Source organism: Orcinus orca, chromosome 6 (genome assembly GCF_937001465.1).
Source record: "Orcinus orca chromosome 6, mOrcOrc1.1, whole genome shotgun sequence".
Taxonomy (NCBI): Eukaryota; Metazoa; Chordata; class Mammalia; order Artiodactyla; family Delphinidae; genus Orcinus; species Orcinus orca.
In genome coordinates, this window is record NC_064564.1 from 20,486,367 (window position 1) to 20,510,488 (window position 24,122).

At 36.2% G+C, this 24,122-nt stretch overlaps 1 protein-coding gene across 7 annotated transcripts in view; it reads right to left on the reverse strand.

Moving 5' to 3' along the window:
• The window catches only part of PPP3CC (protein phosphatase 3 catalytic subunit gamma), a 98,034-nt gene that overhangs the window by 42,048 nt on the left and 31,864 nt on the right, over window positions 1–24,122 (reverse strand). For 4 of the 7 annotated variants that reach the window (XM_033429701.2, XM_033429699.2, XM_049711699.1 and 1 more), the window contains exons 2-4: window positions 13,031–13,228; window positions 12,571–12,695; window positions 2,247–2,358 (exon numbers count right to left, since the gene is read on the reverse strand). In XM_033429701.2, the coding sequence (XP_033285592.1) occupies window positions 2,247–2,358; window positions 12,571–12,695; window positions 13,031–13,228 (435 nt within the window). Of the gene's footprint in view, window positions 1–2,246; window positions 2,359–12,570; window positions 12,714–13,030; window positions 13,229–24,122 lie in introns of all 7 variants that reach the window. The other 3 variants (XM_033429700.2, XM_033429698.2, XM_049711701.1) reach the window with 1 other exon arrangement.

A 24,122-nucleotide genomic window follows, 5' to 3' on the forward strand; every position in this document is an offset into this window, starting at 1 on the left:
TTCCATGTAGTATAAACTGATATATAATTTTTCTGAGTGCTAGAGTATGTACCAAAAGTCTTTAAAATGTTCATGCCCTGACACCTAGTAATTCTTTTCTGAGAGTCTATTCTAAAGATATAAATCACAAAGAATCATTCATTCAACAATTTAATTCAACCAATATTTGTTAAGCATCTACTATGACTTATTAGATAGTGTTCTGGAAAAACAACAGAGAACAAAACACCTCCCTGCTGTCATGCAGCTTAAATTCTGGTGGGAGAGAAAGACAGTAAATAAATAAATATATTAAAAATATATAAATTATATATATATATAGGATATATAAAAATTTCAGGTATTGATAGATGCTATGGGAAAAAAAAGTAGGGTATGAGAATAAAGTGATGAGATTTTAATTTAGAAAAAGCAACCAGGGAAGAAAATCTCTGAGGCTATGACACGAATGAAGTAAGGATGTAGGTCTTCTAAGCAGATAGACACCTGGGGAAACAAGAGATGATACGTGCAAATGTCCAGAGGCAAGTTCTCCCAAACAAGCCCAATATAGTCACCATCATGCTGCATGTTACTTAGAGCCAATTGTGAGTACCTAGATTCTGGTCAAAGAAATCTGTGAGGTTTTTGTTTTTGTTTTTGCTTCGCCTCACGGCTTGAGGCTTTGCAGGATCTTAGTTGGGCCTCGTGGAAGTGGAAGTGGAAGTGGAAGCACGGCATCCTGACCACTGGACCACCAGGGAATTCCCTGTTTTTGTTTTTTAAATCAGCTTGTAATGTTTTGAGTTTCAAAAACTTTCTACCTTTAATAATAAATTTTTTTTTACTATTACAGTATTATTTATAGTTGGAATCAACCTAAATGCCCTACAGTTGCTACTAAATTGGCCACACACGATAGTACATTCATGAGATGGAATACTTTAAAAACATTAATATTATATTTTAAAGTCATGTTAAAAAATATTTAATAAAATGGAAAAATGCTATTACATAACATGAAAAGAGCAGTTTATTAAACAGTACATATACTATGAGCCCAACTTTATTGCAAAAATATATACAGTTGGCTCGCCATAGCCACAGGTTCTGCATCCACGGATTCAACCAACTGCGGAACTAAAATATTTGGGGGGGGGCTTCCCTGGTGGCGCAGTGGTTGAGAGTCCGCCTGCCGATGCAGGGGACACGGGTTCGTGCCCCGGTCCGGGAAGATCCCACATGCCACGGAGCGGCTGGGCCCGTGAGCCATGGCCGCTGAGCCTGCGCGTCCGGAGCCTGGGCTCCGCAACGGGAGAGGCCACAACAGTGAGAGGCCCGCGTACCGCAAAAAAAAAAAAAATAAAATAAAATAAATAAAATATTTGGGGGAAAAAAAATTCCAGAAAGTTCCAACATGCAAAACTTAAATTTGCAGTGGGCCAGCAACTATTTACATAACATTTACATTGTATTTACAACTATTTACATGGCATTTGTATTAGGTATTATGAATAATCTAGAGATGACTTAAAGAATACAGGAGAATACAGGAAGGTTATATGGAAATACTACATACCATTTTAGATAAGAGACTTGAGAATCTGCGGATGTGGGTATCTGTGGGGGTCCTGGAACCAATTCCCCGGAAATCAAGGGAGGATTGTATGGATATAGATATATCTGAACTATTTCATGATAGGTTTGGTTTTTTTTGTTTTTTTTTTTGCAGTACGCGGGCCTCTCACTGCTGTGGCCTCTCCCGTTGCAGAGCACAGGCTCCAGACGCACAGGCTCAGCGGCCATGGCTCACGGGCCCAGCCCCTCCGCGGCATGTGGGATCTTCCCGGACCGGGGCATGAACCCACGTCCCCTGCATTGGCAGGTGGACTCTCAATCACTGCGCCACCAAGGAAGCCCAATGATAGGTTTTTATGTATACAGAAAAGAATAGAAGACTATATACCAAATAGTGAGATAATAGTGATTAATTTTAAGTGGTGTAATTGTGGACAATTTATATCTTTGGACTTTTTAACGTTTTCCAAATATCCTAAATGTATTACTTATAGACCCAGGGGGATACTCAAAAGTTATTTTCAAAACAAGTGTTAAAAAGTGGAATCTAGGTTCTCACCAGAAAACAAAACAAAACAAAAACAGAACAGGAAGCATTTGAGGTCCATTAGTTTCTTTTCTTTGTGTTTAATTCACTGGGACTGGCTAAAGGATAACTTAAAAAGTTCTGGAGGAGTGATTATACTTACATTCCTGTTTGAAGGTGAAATATTCTGTAAGATGCCTGCATTCATGATTTCCTCGAAGCAGAAACAATGTTTTGGGATGATTAATCTTTAAACTCCATAAAAACAGCACACACTACAAGACAAACACAAGGATAAAACTTTTATTTTTGAACACAATAACACATAAAGACAATTTATACAAATTCAAATGACTTGCTATAATGGCGTATCTCTTTGATATTCCCAAGTTGAAACATGAAGAATTCCAGCTTTTGAGTGTGTTGTGTTGTTGCCCTAGAATTTGTCTTTTTTGTTGTTTTTGGTTTTGTGGGTTTTTTTTTTTTTTTTGGCTGTGCCACATGGCATGTGGGATCTTAGTTCCCCGACCAGGGATTGAACCCGTGCCCCCTGAAGTGGAAGCACAGAGTCCCAACCACTAGACCTCCAGGGAACTCCCTGCCCTAGAATTTGAAAGAACGTAAGAGCGTAGCCTTCATAGAAATCTCTTAATTTCTGTTCCCATGTTCCATCCAAATATCTAGATCTCTACAATAAAGTCACCCACACACATACCTTAGTCCTAAAACCTGTATTTTATTTAGTGGAGAAACAGTAGAGACATTTCCACTAAAATCAGGAACAAGGCAAGGATATCCACTAATACCACTACTATTCAACACTGTACTAGAGGTATTAGCCAACTGAATTAGACAAATCAGTTAGAGGCTTAACAATGAGTAAAGAAAAACAAAAACTATCTGTATTTGCAGATGATATAATAGCATACCTGATAAACTCCAGAAGAATCAATGATACAACTAACTAAACTAATAAAAAATTCAGTAACATGCAAGGATATAAAATTAACATACAAAATAGCCTTCATATACACAAACAATAAGTGGGACACAATGCTAGACAAAACTCCATTTACAATAGCAGCAAAGAAGATTAACTACATAGGAATAAATTTAACAAGAAGTGTATAAAACTCATACCAGGAAAAAGTTAAAAAAACACTCCTGAAAGACACAAAAGTAGACATGAACAAATGGAAAGACATTCCCTGTTTTTGGATAGGATGATTCAGCATTAAAAGATTACAGTTCTTGGGACTTCCCTGGCGGTTCAGTGGTTAAGCCTCTGCGCTCCCACTGCAGGGGGCGAGGGTTCTATCCCTGGTCGGGGAACTAAGATCCCACATGCTGCACAGTGCAGCCAAAAAAAAGAAAAAAGAAAAGATTATAGTTTTTCCTAGTTTATAAACCCATTACATTTCCAATAAAAATACCATAAGCTATTTTATGGAGTTAGACAAGTTGATAATAAAATTTATATGGCAAAATAAACATGTAAGAACAGCCAGGAAACAGCCAGAAAAACACTGAAAAAGATGGTTAAAACATACTATAAACTTCCTAAATTAAAATAGTGGTTCTGGCACTATATGTAGATAAATATACCAGTGGAATAAAATGGGTCAGAAATTAATGCACGTACATATAAAAATTTGAGATATAAGAAAGGTGGCACCCTAAATCACTGGAGAAATGATGAGCTTCTTAAGAAATGTCTCTGGGACAACTGGTGCTATTTCAAAAAAAAAATTAGAACCATATCTCACATAATGAATAACAAATGGATAAGGGATCTAAATATCAAAATGCAACCATACAAGTTCTAGAAGAAAACATGAGGTGAGTTTTCTTTAGCTTTAGTGTACGGAAAAACTTTAAAACTAATGACTAAAAGTTCAAAGGCAAGAAAAGAAAAGATGGGTAAATCTGACTACATAAAAATAATTTGCATGGTATAAAACAATTCGGCAAGAACTGACAAAACCACATATACATTTAACTTTTGACCACATCTAGGAGCCTACCCTGAAGATACACTTCCAACAATAAGAAAATACATACACACAGGCTGCAGTGTTGTTTGTAATAGCAAAGTATTTGAAACAACCTAAATGACCATACAAAGGAGAGAGGCTGAGCAAATTATGATACATCCACACAATGAAGTACTATGAAGCTATGAAAAAAAACATGAGAAAGATCTCTCTATAAACTTATTTGGGGCAATTTCTAGGATACACTGTTAAGAAAAAAGCAAAATGAAAGAGTATCTACAGTATGCTACTGTTTATGTAATAAAGAAGGGGTATAAGAAAAACATATATTAGCTGCTCATTTGTGCATAAGAAATAAGGGAAAGATAAATCATAAACTAAAGAGACTGGTTACCTAGAGCAGGCATAGAGGAAATGGGTGGAAAGAAGTGGGGACTGGGAACAGGTTAGGAGGGATGAGGCCGGAGTGACACTTCTCAAAGCATACCTCTTCAGATAGGTTTGACCTCTAGAACCACAGTAATTAAAATTATTTGGGTATTAAAATTACTCAAAATAAGTATTTAAATCAACCAGCATGTGATAGAAACCCCAAATATAATATGAACAGTAACAAATGAGCCTAACTGTATTATAAATGGATAACAAAGTAACAAAGAAAGGGATGGGATGGGGGAGAACTAACCCAAGTTATATATGTATATAATATATAATATATATATATATACACACACGCTATATATAACCAAGCTACATATATATATATATAGTGTGTGTGTACATATATATACATATGCGTGTGTATATATATATATATATATGCATACATATATATATCTCCTAGATCCTTCTGCTGAGAGGGCCTAGGACCTCAAAATCACTATGTGTATTGATTTGGGGATTACAAATAAATTTTAATAGGGAGGCATATATACAAATACAGAATCCGTGAATAATGAAAATCAATCGTATAGTCTAATCATAAAATATACATATCTCATTCATATACAGCTTCAAAACATAAGCAAAAATTGACAGAACTATTGTGAGAAACAGATAAATCAATAACTGTAGCTGGAGATTTTGACGCAGACCCAAAAAATCATAGTTCAAGCAAACAAAAATAATCAAACTTATAGAGAACAAGTGAACAAGTACAGAATGCATTATTTTCAAGTATATATGGGATAGTCACAAAAATCTACTGGGTACCACAATAAATTCCAAAGGGAGTCTCAATAAATTCCAAAGAATTAATATTATTCAGATTATGTTCTCTAATTAAATTATGCTAATTAGAATCAGTAACAAAATACTAACTAAAAAAATCCCACATGACTGGAAACAAAAAACATACTGCTTCATTGTCTTAGGGTTTAAAGATAATTCTTTAAAAAATGCTGAATGATAATAAAAACAATACATGTCAAAATCTGTGGGACCCAGATAAAGCAGCACTTAAAGGGCAATGTACCTTAATAAGTACATTTATTTTTTAAAACAGATATGCAAATATGTTTGTATATGCTTAACCTATCTCTGAAATGTCATACAAGAAACTCTTAACAGTGATTGTATGGGTGGAATGGCTAATATATGAGAAGATGCTCAGTGTCATTAGTAATTAAAGAAATATTAATTGAAATGACAATAAGATACTACTTTATCATTTTGGTAAATATTAGAAAATGAGATAAAACCAAATTCTGGAAGAGGGACAGGAGGAAATATGAACTCTTAGGTGCTACTGGTAGGAGTATAAACTGGTACAGCTGTTCTGAAGACTGATCTACAATAATCAGTTCAAGTGTTATATGAAGGTAGGTACCCTTTTCCCTAGCAATCCCACTCTTGTTCATAAACCATAGAGAAACTAAAACATGGGACCATAAGTGGATTTATATAAGGGTGTGCTTCACAGCAGTGTTCATGATAGAAAGAAACTGGAGGCAACCTAGTGTCCACCACTGAGAACAGAGAACTAAAATGTCATAGATGTATACTATGGGATACTATGGAGCAGACAGAAACCCAGATAGATCTTAAAAACATACTGACATGTAAAAACAAAAATCAACAGAAAGACAGCTACAGCAGTGATTCTCAGGGTGGTCACATTCATATCAAAGTGTGGTACATCAGCATCACACAGGAACTTGTTAGAATATACATTCTCAGGGTCTATTCCAGACCTAAAGAATCAGAAATTCTGGGTGGGCTCCAGCAATCTGTTTTTGAACAAGCCCTCCAGGTAATTATGATGCATGCTAAAGTTTGAGAACGACTGAATAGCACCATAACATTTATGTAAAATTAAAATATTTTTCCCACCAAAACGTTATATATTAAAAAATTAATAATATATGTATTCTGAGGCATATACTAAATACAATAGCAACATGTATAGTTGGGAGAGGGAGTAAGGAAAATAGAGGTCACAGATAAGAAAAACAAAACAAAACAATAGAGGGACTTAGAAAAGACTAGTAATAAATGTGCCATGACCTTAAGAGCTTAATTCAACCAAGATTTCCCTCCTTTTTGAAAGGAAAGACTTCAAAATCCTGAACCCAAATGCTTCTCAAAATGCCTACTCTAAGTCACCAACATCTCCTGCCTATGCTTACTGGATAAGATTACTAACTAGTCTTTCTGGGCTCCCATAGTCAGTCCACCACGTAACAGCCAGAGTAATTGTTTTAAAACATAAATAAATGTGAATATGTCACTTCCATGCTTAACAAACAAATAAACAAACAAAAAAGCTCTAATGGCTTCCCACTGCATTCAGAATAAAACCCAAACTCTACCATGGTTTGCAAGGCCTGACATCATGTAAACCCTGCCTATGTCTCTGATACACTGTCTACATTGTCCCCTTACTCATTCTGTCTAGCCACACTGACCTTGTTTCTATTCCTGCGCTGCCTTAGGCTTGCTCCTTCCTCAGAGCTTTTACACTTGATATGCCCTTTGCCTGAGATGTACTCACCCCACCCCTCCATCTACGCATGGCTCATTCCCTCAGGTCATTCAAGTTTTTGTTCAAATATTACCTCTTCAGATAGGACTTCCCTGATCTCCAACTAAATTAGCTACTCCTGTCCCCCTTTTGTCCCTTACTCTGATTTGATTTTCATAGACACTAAGCAAATATAAGATGCCATCTCTCTCACTAGGCAACACAGTAGGGACTTCCCTGGTGTCGCAGTGGTTAAGACTCCGCACTCCCAATGCAGGGGGCCCGAGTTCGATCTCCGGCAGGAACTAGATCCCACATGCATGCCACAACTAAGAAGCCTGACTGCCGCAACTAAGGAGCCCACCTGACACAACTAAGACCCGGTGCAACCAAATAAATAAATAAATATTAAAAAAACAAAACAAAATAATAAAGGACTTGGCTTTGCTTGTTTATCTCTGCATCCCCAGAATTTAACAATGCCTCTCAACTTAGGTACTATTAACAAGCATAATTCTTTGTTGCAGGATGTTTTGTATTCCTGAACCCTGCTCATTAAATGCCAGTAGAACTTCTCAATTATTGTGACAAACCATTCATATGTCATTGTACATAATTATGAGTACATCTGCAGTATAGTTTCTCAAAAATGAAATTGTTGGATCAAAATAATGTACATTTTGAGACACACCTTGCAAAATAAACACTATAAAATGTAAATATACAGACACATACGAATATAATTGGATGGCTTTTTCCTTTTTTGGGTTGACTTTTGTTTTCAACATAATATTTCAAATTTCACAAAATATTCCAAGGAAAAAGTACATTAAATTCATATATAAACATAGAAAGCACTTTCTCTCTTCCTACTTACCTTTCCCAACCAAGAACATGATATATCTTTTGAATTATTTGGTCTTTATCTCTGCCTCCTGTAACGATCAACTAAACTTTTTGAAGTAATGAGTTATAATGCCCATCCACACTACAATGTAATTTGGTTGATATACTTCTCAGCCTCTAATCTCAAGTTTTATTTCCTCGTATTATACATCAGTATGCAACTGTACAATTATCTTGTACACATCAATTAAAGGTCATGATTATCAAAAAATCTGTTCGATACTCTTTGTATTCCTATGTGAACAGAATTTTTACTCCATCTCAAGAATCATTTCTATATGTCAACAACTGTTCATTAGTTGTCCGTCTGATAACATTTACATCACCTAAACATCTGATAACATTTTCTCTTTGGTGGCTCCTGTGCATTTAGTACAACACATCCTATGCTGAAAAGGTTCCCTTTAATCCTTTCTCTTATTATAAAATCAATGAAAGGAAACTAAAATTTAGCTTCCCCTACCACAGAGGAAGTACTTTATAATGGGTGCAAATGAAGAAGGAATATCAAAAGGCTCAGACAAAAGTGAAACTTTACTATTCTGTTTTATCAGTCACATTTGGACCAGTCCCTGGTGTACTACCAAAGCCCACATTGCTTCAGGAAAGATCAATGCTTGCTCTGGGCATGGAAAAAAAAAATATCATCATGCCTTGATTCTCTCATACAGGCTCAAGGAAAGAGAAATTATTAAGTATGGAAGAGAAAATAAAGTTCTGTGAAAACGATTTGGCAATACATATCAAAAGTCTTAGAAATGCTCACACTCTTAAAAATACTCATTCTATTATAAGAATCCAATCTAAGGAAATATCAGAAATGCTATTAAAGATGTATTCAAAAAGATGTTAATTGCAGCAATATGCAGAATGGAAACAACTGGAAAACAACCTTGTACCACTTACAGTACAAGTGATACAATATCCAATTAACTGCTGCTTAAGCCATAAAGACATTTAAACATCTCAGAAAACAAACAGTCTGGAGGCAAGATGTCTAGGTTTAGTGTACCAGCTCAACATCTTCACCAAGAAATCATGCCCTCTCTCCCTCTTTGATCTGCTATTCACAGCAGGTCTGCTTTTCATTCTTAGTTATAGCACCTCCTCATGGTCACAAAATGGCTGCTACAGTACACACACCCACATTTGACATGACATAGGGGAATGGGGGTCCAAAAGCTTTCACCTTGCAAGAGTCTTTTCATCTGGAAAGAAAAAATTTCAAAACAACACACACAAATAACAATGACAACACAACATGCAGAAGTCCCTTTATATATTACTGGGCAAAAGAGGATCTCATGTTTACCCTGGACTAGTCACTGGTAACAGGGAATGGATTGCCATGACTAGTTCAAACCAACCAGAATTCATTTCCTTGGGCTGGGATAAGGGCCTTCCCTCTCTGAAATTAAAAGTTCTCCCTGAGAACTTTTAAATAGGTAGAGTGTGCAATGTTACAATCTGCAAGTATGATCTCCACCCATCCCAGGTACCTATTTAGTTATCCCTGACAACCCCCAATCCTATTTATCTGAACAAAACAGGGATTTGATAGTAAGGAAGGAGGAGAGAAAAGGTAGGCAAATAAGCAGTACCTGCTACAAACCAAATTATCCAAAGAGAAATGGTGAAATAAACTACGGTATTTATACCACTAATCATACTTTTGGAGAAATTTTAATGATAGAGAAAAGTGCTCTCAAGACAATGATGAGTGGGGGGGAAAGACTACAAAAGAGAATGCACACAACGATCTCAACTTTCTTTAAAAAATATACACATGTAAAAGAAGAAAAAGACTGTGAGGAAATACAACAAAATGTTAACAGTAATTTCATTATAATTCATTTATAACTTTATTTGTAAGAATTTTTTTCTTAGATTCTGCATTTCCCAATTTTTCTACAAAAAAATGACTCTTTATAACAAAAAATTATAATAGGGACACCATCACCTTATTTTCATCTGTTTGACAAAAACATCACCACTCATGCTTATCAAGCACATTGATAAAAATTTATTGTTCAAGTATATACTTGTATCATGTTAGACTAAGTTGTAGCTTACAGAAATCTATATAATCTTAGTGGTCTATAAGTGGCTTCCAACAAACATGAGATATATCCTACAGTTCAGTTTTAAAACTGGTATAATACAGCATTGTCAATTTAAAGTTTTGATTCATTTATCTCTTAAGCTGTTCCAGAAAAACGCTTTGTTAGCCAAACATCAAATAGCATGATAAAGCCAAATATAAACTATGATTTATTAACATTCATTCAGTCAACAAATATTGAGTGCCTACTATGTGTCAGGCACTGTGCTCAGTCCTAATATGAAGAATATTGCTAATAATTAAATAAGTACTTTTGGGGACTTCCCTGGTGGTTCAGTGGGTAAGACTCCATGCTCCCAAGGCAGGGGGCTGGGGTTCAACCCCTGGTCGGGGAACTAGATCCCGTATGCATGCCGCAACTAAGAGTTCACACGCTACAACTGAGAACCCACATGCTGCAACTAAGAAGTCTGCATGCCACAACTAAAAGATACCGCATGCTGCAACAAAGACCCGGAACAGCCAAAATACATAAATAAATATTAAAATAAATAAATATTTTCATATCATACTGAGCGATCTATTCATAAGTAATCTTTTCTATTAGACTGTCAGCTCCCATAGAGATCATGAATCCTACTCATTATTTGATGCTCAGAGCCTGCCATAAAGTTGGCACTCAGGAAACATTTGTTGATGAGTGACAGAAAAAATATGTTAACACAAAATATTCTGAATATGGCATATGTGTACAAAACTCATCGTGGGTCTGTGTGTGTGTGTGTGTGTGTGTGTGTATTGTGAATATACTGATGCATTGAAACTATTTTTAAAGTATGTAATCAGAGGATGATTTGGCACAATATTTATCCTTTTAAAAAGTTATTTCTGGGCTTCCCTGGAGGCGCAGTAGTTGAGAATCTGCCTGCCAATGCAGGGGACACGGGTTCGAGTCCTGGTCTGGGAAGATCCCACATGCCGCGGAGCAACTGGGCCCATGAGCCACAACTACTGAGCCTGTGCGTCTGGAGCTTGTGCTCCACAACAAGAGACGCCGCGACAGTGAGAGGCCTGCGAACCGCGATGTAGAGTGGCCCCCGCTTGCCGCAACTAGAGGAAGCCAAAGCACAGAAACGAAGACCCAACACAGCCAAAAATAAAAATAAATAAATAAAATTTTTTAAAAAAGTTATTTCATTAAATAAAATTAATTACAAATTCAGTAAGTTCTGTATTCTTTTCTTCAGCCTCTAAAACTTCCTCATGCTACTAAACACAAAGAACTAAGCATTCAGTGAGTCTTTCAAACACCCATACTTTTGACATACTGTCTATTAAAATAGGATGTGGATAGGAATATGGGAAGCTTTTAATGTTACAGTCTGCAAGTATGATCTCCACCCATCCCAGGTACCTATTTAGAAATCTTGGGAAATTACTGAGCAGCAGGGAGAATGTGCTTATTTCCTTAGCTTCTATCATTAACTTTCGAACTCATAGATGACACTAAATGAATTTGAGACACTGGCAAGATAACACTGAACTTTTCTGATTCATGCACTTAGACTATCTATCTAACTAAAGAGTAAGATATATTTCTCTTGTTGTTTATTTTTCTGGCAGCTTTAGTATCACAGCTGCTTTTTTGGTTGAGTACCAGGTGAGAGGGTTGACTTGTATTTAGGAGTGATGCTGCATGAACAATAAACCTTTAACCACATAGTACAGTGAGGGTCCCACACTACGAGGGAGAGGCAGAACTAAAGATTGCAAGAACAGCAAGCAGACTCAATTTCTCATCTCATGCTTATTCTGGGGATATTATAAATTCGATTACCTGCACTATTTCAAAAGTTACTTCTCTTTTATTTGCCAAGCATGTACAGCTGAATCAACGGACATTAAATATGAATGTACTGTGGTTCCACTGTACTCAAGTCATTCCGTTAGGTTTTGAAATAGTTTTATCTTTTGTACATAAAAACTTATACTTTGTTTTAAATCTAACCATTTTCCTGTCATCATACAATTTTCAAAATATATAAATTGTGAGTTTTCATTAACTTCATTAACTGTAATCATTTTTTCCTTCAATGAACATGTACTTCCTATGTGTAACAGTATCATAAATTATTCCTACAAGAGGCTAAGTGCCTGATTATTCAGCATTGGCAGTTAATCTAAGCGTTCAATGTAGCTCAGCAGCTTATAGTTTTATAATTAAGGTGAGCTAATCCAAACCCCACTTAGGGTGAACAGCAATTTATATCATTTATATACAGCCTGTACACTATCTACAAAGAGGAAAGGCTGGTAAACACTTAAGTTATTTGCAAAGCAGGGTTAACATAGCCTTCTATATGTCAGATTTTTACTGGCTAATAAAAGGAATAGTTCTTTTTATATCAATTAAAACGTATCTCTATCACTTTAATTATTGAAAGTAACAAAGTTTATAAATTCTGCCAGTGTGTTCTCATTTTAATTTCTTCTACTGAAGAATGGAAAGAAATATTTTTAAAAAGATAATATGATAGTTCCAACACACCAGTTTAATATTTACCTCTATACTGAAATAGCCTCTGTCCACATAGTCACCCAGAAAGAGGTAGCGTGTATTACTAGGTGATCCTCCAACTTCAAACAACTTCATCAGGTCAAAAAACTGTCCATGAATGTCACCACATACTAGGAAAAAAAACAGACCTAGGGTGAGGTGAAAAATTATGTCTTAGAAGAGAAAGGGCATTACACCAATAGGACCACAGTTTAACTTTTAACTTAAATCAGTCTAGCTTTTGACTGGACTGCTCGATAATTGCAGGCAATCTATCAATACGAAATAGTCCTACTGGAAATATTAGACATTTTAAATTGTATTTCTTCAATGAATAACACATACTAAACAACCCTAAGACTGCTCACAATTCCTAGAATAATGATCACACATTTTAGTTGGTTATTTGTAATCACTTCTCAAATTAGCTCAAATCTAAGTACCACCATGCGAATACTTCTCATACCTGTGATTGGAGCATCTACTTCTATCATAGTCTTCTCTTGTCTCAGGATGGCAGCCCCATCATTGATTATCTTTAAGGCTACTTCCTCTTCCAGTCGCCCTTCCTTCACCAAATGGTTTTTCAAAACATCAATTTTAGGTTTCCCATTCTCAAATACTTCCTTCAAAGTAAGCCGCTGTGTTGGAGGAAAAGGGACAGCTAGGAAGAGAGAAAAAAAATTTTTTAACAGTTAAAGGTATAGAGAAAAACCATAAACACATTACTTTTATGTAACAAATTAAACCTAATGCATCACCACGATTTCACATCCACAGCACGAGAACTACATAGGAAAACAAATCGAAGATACTATATATTATAGATGATCGATTCTAATTTTTTAAAAGGCCACAGTTAAAGTCATTTAAAAGATATATGTGTGTGTGCGTGTATATATTATGTTATACATATAAAGATGAAAGACTTGAAGTTGATTCAGTAGATAAGCTAAAAGTGAGACAAGGGACTAGATGATATGAGTATCTTTTATCTATGGAAAATGTGTTAAAAATGAAACTATGGTTTAAAAAAATGAAGGAAAATAAATCACAACACTAAAAGGGTATTTATTTCTTCCAAAGAACAGACCTAATGAAACCATGTCTTGGAAGTTTGACTTCAGTTCCTGATCAGGGGAATCAGATGTTTTTTATGTACGTACGTATGTATTAATAAAAGGTAGTTGCTTAAAATATTACTAATAACAAGAACACAACTAACAGGATGGAGCTCTTTCACAGAATAACTTGCTCTAGTAACAGAGCATAAACTTGAGAAAAATAGGTATGGGAGGTCTGGCTGTGTTTTCTAATCTCGAAATTCTAACAACTAACTTCAGTGTACACTGGATATAAAGTTTATATACAACATCATGGTAAATTAGCAACTTGAACAGAAAAAATTTTTTGACATTTTAAAATTGGCTATCACCTCTTCTTTTACCTATCTTATAATGTAGTCTACTTTAGATTCCCTGTGACCTAATAGCCACAAGTCTATAAACCATAAGTTTAAAAGGAGGGATTCATTTCAATTTGTGGTTACTGTCTGATTATTCCACTTCTAGCTTTATGGAAGTATTATTAGGAACCAAGTTGAAATCTACAGGCACTTAAACAATTTTAGACTTGATCTAGCCATTCCATTTTGTATTTTTTACAAGTAAAGAAAGTCCTATGGTAAGTTTTATAATGCTCTTAGCTATAATTTGACTCATTTTGACTATTCAAAGCCCATTGAAAATATCATAGTAGCTATCCAACCAGCAAATATTATCCTGAAATGGGGACCATACACATCCCAGTTTACTCAGGACAGTCCTAGGTTTCAGCTGCTCTCCTAGTATAACTGTTAATAGCATCCCCTTTCCCTCTTAAAACTGTCTCAATTTAAAGGACAAATTAGTCTTAATTTGTGTAATTCATATGGAATATCAATATACTATTTTAGTAGGATAATCTAAATCTAAAATAAGACAAAAATAAAATATTATGATGAGTCTTTTATTCATTCATCTGGTGAGTCTATAAGACAGGGTGAAGGTTAGTCCTGAACAAGTTTACTTAAATTTTTACTAAATTGTTTTTAATTGCCCACTTCGTAAATCAAAGAAATTGGTCAAAAAACTAAAAACAGGGCTTCCCTGGTGGTGCAGTGGTTGAGAGTCCGCCTGCCGATGCAGGGGACACGGGTTTGTGCCCCGGTCCGGGAAGATCCCACATGCCACGGAGCAGCTGGGCCCATGAGCCATGGCCACTGAGCCTGCGCGTCTGGAGCCTGTGCTCCGCAACAGGAGAGGCCACAACAGTGAGAGGCCCGCATACCGCAAAAAAAAAAAAAAAACTAAAAACAAGATGAAATAATACAAAATCAAATATGTTGGAATTGACAAAAATGTATCATAACAGAGGTAGTATGAGAGACAAGAGATCCACAGATATTACTTGACTTCTACCAGTAGTATTATTACTTACTAATAAAAATCATTTTCCTCCAACCTCAGTTGTAATCAGAGAACAGTTTACAAAACAGGAAACCCGTTTTCTTATATATCATAAAAGGTACGTAAGTAAAGGTGACAACAACCTAAAGAGCTCCTGAGGAGGAAATTTAGAAAGATATTTTTTCTTTCTCTCAAATTCTTCAGTTGTAATTTATTTAAAACAAGTAAATAAGTCAGTTAAATGAAAGTAAGGATGAAATGGATCAAGGGGATTATGCCTAGCTAAGAGAAATGGGACACAGCTGAGCCAGGAACACTAAGAGGAATTAAGATTGGCTTGGGACAACATGCATAAAAGAAAGTTCCAGGAGAGTCCTAAGTTTTTAGGTAAGGGTTATTTTTTTTTTAATTTTTGAATTTTATTTTATTTTTATACAGCAAGTTATTAGTCATCAATTTTATACACATCAGTGTATATATGTCACTCCCAATCGCCCAGTTCAGCACACCACCACCCCCACCCCACTGCGGCTTTCCCCCCTTGGTGTCCATATGTTTGTTCTCTACATCTGTGTCTAAACTTCTGCCCTGCAAACTGGTTCATCTGTCCCATTTTTCCAGGTTCCACATACATGCGTTAATATACGATATTTGTTTTTCTCTTTCTGACTTACTTCACTTGGTATGGCAGTCTCTAGATCCATCCGTGTCTCAACAAATGACTTAATTTCATTCCTTTTTATGGCTGAGTAATATTCCAGTGTATATATGTACCACAACTTCTTTATCCATTCGTATGTCGATGGGCATTTAGGTTGCTTCCATGACCTGGCTATTGTAAACAGTGCTGCAATGAACATTGGGGTGCATGTGTCTTTTTGAATTATGGTTTTCTCTGGGTATATGCCCAGTAGTGGGATTGCTGGATCATATGGTAATTCTATTTTTAGTTTTTTAAGGAACCTCCATACTATTCTCCATAGTGGCTGTATCAATTTACATTCCCACCAACAATGCAAAAGGGTTCCCTTTTCTCCACACCCCCTCCAGCATTTGTTGTTTGTAGATTTTCTGATGATGCCCTTTCTAACTGGTGTGAGGGGATACCTCACTGTAGTTTTGATTTGCATTTCTCTAATAATTAGTGATGTTGAGAAGCTTTTCATGTGCTTCTTGGCCATCTGTACGTCTTCTTTGGAGAAATGTCTATTTAGGTCTTCTGCCCATTTTTGGATTAGCTTGTTTATTTGTTTAATATTGAGCTGCATGAGCTGTTTATATACTTTGGAGATTAATCCTTTGTCCGTTGATTTGTTTGCAAATATTTTCTCCCATTCTGAGGGTTGTCTTTTCGTCTTGTTTATGGTTTCCTTTGCTGTGCAAAAGCTTTGAAGTTTCATTAGGTCCCATTTGCTTATTTTTGTTTTTATTTCCATTACTCTAGGAGGTGGATCAAAAAAGATCTTGCTGTGATTTATGTCAAAGAGTGTTCTTCCTATGTTTTCCTCTAAGAGTTTTATAGTGTCCGGTCTTACATTTAGGTCTCAAATCCATTTTGAGTTTATTTTTGTGCATGGTGTTAGGGAGTGTTCTAATTTCATTCTTTTACATGCAGCTGTCCAGTTTTCCCAGCACCACTTATTGAAGAGACTGTCTTTTCTCCATTGTATATCCGTGCCTCCTTTGTCATAGATTAGTTGACCATAGGTGCGTGGGTTTATCTCTGGGCTTTCTATCTTGTTCCATTGATCTATGTTTCTGTTTTTGTGCCAGTACCATATTGTCTTGATTACTGTAGCTTTGTAGTACAGTCTGAATTCAGGGAGTCTGATCCTCCAGCTCTGTTTTTCTCCCTCAGGACTGCTTTGGCTATTCAGGGTCTTTTTTGCCTCCATACAAATTGTAAGATTTTTTGTTCTAGTTCCGTAAAAAATGCCATTGGTAATTTGATAAGAATTGCATTGAATCTGTAGATTGCTTTGGGCAGTGTAGTCATTTTCACAATATTGTTTCTTCCAATCCAAGAACATGGTATATCTCTCCATCTGTTGGTATCATCTTTAATTTCTTTCATCAGTGTCGCATAGTTTTCTGCATACAGGTCTTTTGTCTCCCTAGGTAGGTTTATTCCTAGGTATTTTATTCTTTTTGTTGCAGTGGTAAATGGGAGTGTTTCCTTAATTTCTCTTTCAGATTTTTCATCGTTAGTGTACAGGAATGCAAGAGATTTCTGTGCATTAATTTTGTATCCTGCAACTTTACCAAATTCATTGATTAGCTCTAGTAGTTTTCTGGTGGCATTTTTAGGATTCTCTATGTATAGTATCATGTCATCTGTAAACAGTTACAGTTCTTCTTTTCCAAATTGTATTCCTTTTATTTCTTTTTCTTCTCTGATTGCCGTGGCTAGGACTTCCAAAACTCTGTTGAATAATAGTGGTGAGAGTGGACATCCTTGTCTTGTTCCTGATCTTAGAGGAAATGCTTTCAGTTTTTCACCATTGAGAATGATGTTTGCTGTGGGTCTGTCGTATATAGCCTTTATTATGTTGAGGTAGGTTCCCTCTATGCCCACTTTCTGGAGAGTTTTATCATAAATGGTAAGGGTTATTTAAAAAATCAATACCCTTCAAATCAGAATAAAAGAATCTTCAACTTTAAAGGAGTGGGTCTTACCACCCTCTAAGTTACCCCTAGCTATGTTTAGAGCCCTGAATTCCATTTCCCTTCTTGTACTGGATAGTTCTATACATACGTTAGCTGAGATTGATTCACAGAAGACTGGGAAGAGCCACAATCCAGAGAAGACTAAAGGAAATCGAGCTAAGTTTGCTAATGAAAGGAAACAGTAGAAACTTTCCAAGTAAACTTTAAACGTCTGTGTAAAAAAATATGCCCCAGACAAGAGTGACCATTATGTCTGAGTATCCTGGTTTATTTATTTTGTCCTGATGTAATTATTAATAATGCTTCCTTTTACTCTCAAGTATCCTGATTTAAACAACCTATCCAGAAACAAAATTAATCAGAATCAACTGATCAGAGGCATTTGTTTAGAGCATAGATTCTTAGGTCTCATACGTGTGGAACCAGGATCTTTGGAGATCTACACAGACCTCCGCATGGTTAACAAGTACCCCAGGCAAATCTCATGCTCACTAATCTCAGATAATCAGCACCTGTATTCCCAGTCATCACATAGTCATAGTTTACTGGTCTTCATGTCCCTTGCCCCAGCCCCTATGTGGCCACATGAATACACGGAGTTCAGAATTTCTGAGTGAAAAATAGAGGATCTAGAGTAGTGCTTTGTAAACTGTCTGTTGGAACTGCCCCCACCCCAGCATCAACAAGTGGAAAACTATACTTTGTAAAATGCAATAAAAATAAATTACTAGAAAAATGATCACATGCATAGATGTTGTGCCAATGTCAAGCTGCTATAAAAGTTTTTAAATGCTAACTCTCTGTATTTACTGCAGTTAGTAACAATTCGTGGACAGACATTGGTCCACGGACCATACTTTTGGGTAACACTGGTTTGGATAAACGTGGATTTGGGGGAACAAGAATAAGACTAGAGGGCTTCCCTGGTGGCGCAGTGGTTAAGAGTCCGCCTGCCGATGCAGGGGACACGGGTTTGTGCCCCGGTCCGGGAGGATCCCACATGCTGCGGAGCGGCTGGGCCCGTGAGCCATGGCTGCTGAGCCTGCGCGTCTGGAGCCTATGCTCCGCAACGGGAGAGGCCACAACAGTGAGAGGTCCACGTACCGCAAAAAAAAAAAAAAAAAAGAATAAGACTAGAATCAAAACTTAAATACTACGCATATACATGTCTCTAAGCCCAAGTTTGGAGATTTTATTATGTCTTATGTCTAATGTATACAAAAGATGATATTCAACTGGCTTCACTTCTCACTTCACAGTGGATGATAATCTAAACCCAAATCTCTGACAAGTTCATTTCAAACTGCCTTTAATGGCACACAGGATTTCATTAATAAGAAATACAACTTAAACACTTGGACTCTGAAGTTGTAGCCTCTAACATCTTATCCATGCTTTAAACTATGAAGTATTTGAACTGTAACACAGAGGTTCAATTCTTGCATCCTTTCAAATTATAAATAAACCACTCACCACCACACATGGAAGTTTCCCTTCATTTCTGTGGCTGTGTGTTGCCTCTCTAAATACTCCATTTATAAAGCTGTCATCCTTCCAAAATCATGTCTTAGCACAATTTTTCAAATTTCAAAGAAATGGTACTCAAGTGATTACAAGGCTAATAAGTAATTCCAGACATTTTATTTGTTCAAAAAATTAAATAGGCATTTTTAAATAAAAGAGTCAAAATGTCAGTAGTGTCAGAGCTCAAGTTACTACTTTATTGGTTTCTTCATATTGTCACTTGGGGTTCCTGGTTCCTTCATTTTTAATATAGGCATGTTATTTTATAAACTATAATCATTACCAACAAGAAAGTAGGGTTAACAGAGGGATTAAAGGGTCTCAAAACACGAGCATAGAGTTAAAAATATTTTTTGACTATGAATCAAAAGGCCATTTATCCAGAAATGTGATCATTTAGGGGTTATAAAACTACAGTACTTCTTTTTAAGAGTAGAGGAGCTTTTTGTTACTCAAAGATGATTGGTGGGCTTCCCTGGTGGTGCAGTGGTTGGGAGTCCGCCTGCCGATGCAGGGGACACGGGTTCGTGCCCCGGTCCAGGAGGATCCCACATGCCGCAGAGCGGCTGGGCCCGTGAGCCATGGCCGCTGAGCCTTCGCATCCGGAGCCCGTGATCCGCAACGGGAGAGGCCACAACGGCGAGAGGCCCGCGTACAGCCAAAAAAAAAAAAAGATGATTGGTGATAGAAAAGGCCACTTTAAGTGTATCCACATTAAAAAAAAACAAAACAAAACAGTCATTCTAACAGGTCTGAGGTGATATCTTGCTATGATTTTAATTTGCATTTCCCTGATGATTAGTGATGTTGAGCACCTTTTCATGTACCTGTTGGCCATCTGTAATGTCTCCTTTGGGAAAATGTCTATTCAGTTCCTCTTTCCATTTTTAAATTGGATTGTTTGGGTTTTTTGCTATTGAGTTGTATGAGTTTATTATATACTTTGGATATTAACCTCTTATCAGACATATGATTTATAAATACTTTCTCCCATTCTGTAGGTTGCCTTTTCACTTGGTTGATGGTTTCTTTTTCTCTGCAGAAGTTTTTTAGTTTGATGTAGTCCCAGTTATTTTTGCTTTTGATGTCATACCCCCAAAATTGTCACCAAGACCAATGTCAAACAGCTTTTTCCCTATGTTTCCTTCTAGGAGTTTTACAGTTTCAGGTCTTATGTTTAAGTCTTTAATCCATTTTGAGTTAATTTTTGTGAGTGGTCTAATTTCATTCTTCTGCACTGTAGTTATACAGCTTTCCCAACACCACTTATTGAAAAGATTATCCTTTCCCTCATTGAATATTCTTGGCTCCCTTGTCAAATATTAGTTGACTGTATATGTGAGGGTTTATTTCTGAGCTCTTGATTCTGTTCCATTGGCCTGTGTGTCTGTTTTTATTTTATGCCAATACCATACCGTTTTGACTACTAGAGGTTTGCAGTATAGTTTGAAATCAGGACGTATGATGCCTCAAACTTTGTTCTTCTTTCTCCAGATTGTTTTGGTTATTCAGGGTCTTTTGTGGCTCCACACAAACTTTAGGATTGTTTTTTCTATTTCTGTGAAAAAAACCATTGGCTTTTTTTTTTTTTTTTTTTGCGGTATGAGGGCCTCTCACTGTTGTGGCCTCTCCCGTTGTGGGGCACAGGCTCCGGACGCGCAGGCTCAGTGGCCATGGTTCATGGGCCCAGCCGCTCCGCGGCATGTGGGATCTTCCCGGACCGGGGCACGAACCCATGCCCCTGCATCGGCAGGCGGACTCTCAACCACTGTGCCACCAGGGAAGCCCAAAACCATTGGCATTTTGATAGGAATTGGATTGAATCTCCAGACAACTTTGGGTAGTATAGACATTTTAAAAATATTAATTCTTCTGATCTATGAATATAGGATGTCTTTCCATTTGTTTATGTCTTCTTCAATTTCATCAAAATCTTGTAGTTTTCAGTGTACAGATCTTTCACCTCCTTGATTAAATTTATTCCTAAGTATTTTATTGTTTTTGATGTTATTGTAAATGGAATTGTTTTATTTCTTTTTCAGATATTGCATTGTTAGTGTATAGCAACACAAGTTATTTCTGTATGTTGATTTTGTATCCTCAAACAACTGAATTTGTTTATTAGTTCTAACAGTTTGTTTGTTTTTTGTTTTGGTGGAGTCTTTAGGATTTTCTCTATGTAAGACCATGTCATCTGCAAACTAAGACAATTTTACATCTTACTTTCTGACCTGGATTGATTGATTTTCTTACCTGATTGCTCTGGCTAGGACTTCAAGTACTATGTTGAATAAGAAAGGTGAGAGTAAGCACCCTTATTTTACTCCTGATCTTAGACGAAAAGCTTTCAACCTTTCATTGATGAATATGATGTTGGCTGTGGGCTGGTCATATATGGCTTTTATTAAGTTGAGGTATGTTCCTTCTATATGCAATTTGTTGGGTGTATTTATCAAGAAAAGATGCTGTATTTTGTCAAATGCTTTTTTTGCATCTATTGAGATGATCATATGATTTTTATCTTTTATCCCATTAATGTGATGTATATCACATTTGTTGATTTGCATATGTTGAATTACCCTTGCATCCTAGGGATAAATATCACTTGATTGTGGTGAATGATCTTTCTAACATGCTGTTAACTAGGTTTGCTAATATTTTGTTGAGAAGTTTTGCATCTCTATTCATCAGGGATATTGGTCTGCAGTTTTCTTTTCTTATAGTTTCCTTATCTGGCCTTTGTATCAGAGTAATGCTGGCCTCAAAAAAAATTAGTTTGGGAGCATTCCCTCCCCCTCAATTTTTTGGAAGAGTTTGAGAAGGATTGGTATGAATTCTTTTTTTAAATGTTTGATAGATTTCACCAATGAAACCATCTGGTCTTGGGCTTTTCTTTGTTGGGAGGTTTTAGATTACTGATTCAGTCTCCTTATTTGTTATTGGTCTGTTCAGAGTTTTCCACTTCTTCATAATTCAGCCTTCATAGGTTAAATGTGTCTAGAAATTTATCCATTTCTTCTAGGCTACCCAATTTGTAGTGGATAATTGTTCACAGTAGTCTCTTATAATCCTTTATATTTCTGTGGCATCAGTTGTAATGTCTCCTTTTTTCATTTCTTAAGTTATTTATTTGTCTTTTCTCTTTTATTCTCAGTCTAAAGTCTGTCAATTATGTTAATCATTTCAAAAACCAATTCTTAATTCTGTTAATCTTTTCTATTGTTTTCCTGGTCCCTATTTCACTTACTTCTACTCTTATCTTTGTTATTTCAGTGGTGAAAGCTGCTGGGTTATCTGTTGAGCTGGTTGCCATGAACCTCATTCACGCCCACTGCATACCTGCCATGGTAGCCCCTTCATTCTACTCAATTCTCTGCTCAAATGTTACTTCTTCAGAGAGCTCTTCCCTATTTTATCCAAACAAAACAAAACAAAACAAAACCTCTTCCCTAGACACTGATCAGAGAAAAGGTTTGGTTCTTCATCAATTTCTAATTAAGTACTTTGAGGTATATATTATGTACACACCATTGTTGAGACATATAGAAACTAAGTCTGAGCCAGATATCAACTGTTGAATTCGACAATTATGCCACCAAATGTTCATTTCAGATATGGTAAACTCCTGCTCAACCTTTCATCCTAAAATTCTTTCCTCCTCAAAGTTTAGTCTGGGGGTCAAAAATATCAGAATCACCCAGGAGCTTGTTAGAAGTGCAGGATACCTGGCCTAACTCAGATATATTGAAATCAGAATCTGCATTTTAACAAGATGTTCAGGTGCACATTAAGAAGCACTACTATAATTTACTGATTTTTAACTCCAATTGTACATTAGCATAACCTAGGAAGTTTCTGAAAATATAATGCCCTCATCCATTTCTAGAAATCTGGATTCAACTGCTTTTAGATTAGTGTCCCAGAAACTGGTAGTTTCAAAAAGCTCTCCAGGTAATCCTAACATGCAGCCTAATGTGCAGATTGAGAACCAATGTTCTAAGTTAAATGATAAATGCATTTTTTCCTAATTTCATATCATTCTAAATTCTTGTCTTTTTCTCAATTCATCCTTCTTAACTCTAGAGTTACACTGCCTAATAAGGTAGCTACTAGCCACATGTGGCCATTTAGACTTAAATTTAAATTAATTAAAATTAAATAAAATTTAAAATTTAGTTCCTCAGTTGCACTGACCACATTTCAATGCTCAATAACCTCATGTGCTCAGTGACTGCCATATTGGAGAGCATAAATACACAACATTTCTATCAGTTCAGAAAGTTATATTGAACAGCACTGCTCTTTAGTATTTATTCAAAAAATAAAACAGCATTAACAAGTTAATCTGAGCAAGCAACTAGTGCAGTGAGCAATAAATAAATAAATAAATGCACCATTCAAATGGGAAAGTAACGTGTAAGATTCAAAAAGCAGTTAAAATTAATGAAACTTAAGAATGATCCAAGAATAAAAGAGTATTTGGGCTAAATGCAGACCAAAAGTTGGCATTTTTATAATTGGTGCTCTAGGCTATCTGTGCAACAAATTTTCTTTTAGTGCTCCAAAATCAAACTAGTTTAAAGAAAAAAGTTTTAAGAAATTTGAAAAACATTTCAAAAATTAGAAAATTGGGGGGGGATACCCTACATAAATTTTCATTAATAGCACATATTAAACTAAAAGCAGATGGCTACATGTTTAGCACGACTGCATTAATAAGGCTAGGGGCAGCAAAATGTGTTAGATAACCTTTCCAATTCTGAGCTACTATGAATAATGTTGCTATGAACATTCTTCTATCTGTCTTATGGTGGATGTAAGCACCCGTTTCACCCAGGATTGGGAATGCAAGGTTAGGGGGGTAGGCATAGGTTTCATCAAACAGTTCACTGAAGTCTTATACCATTTTAGCCACACCAG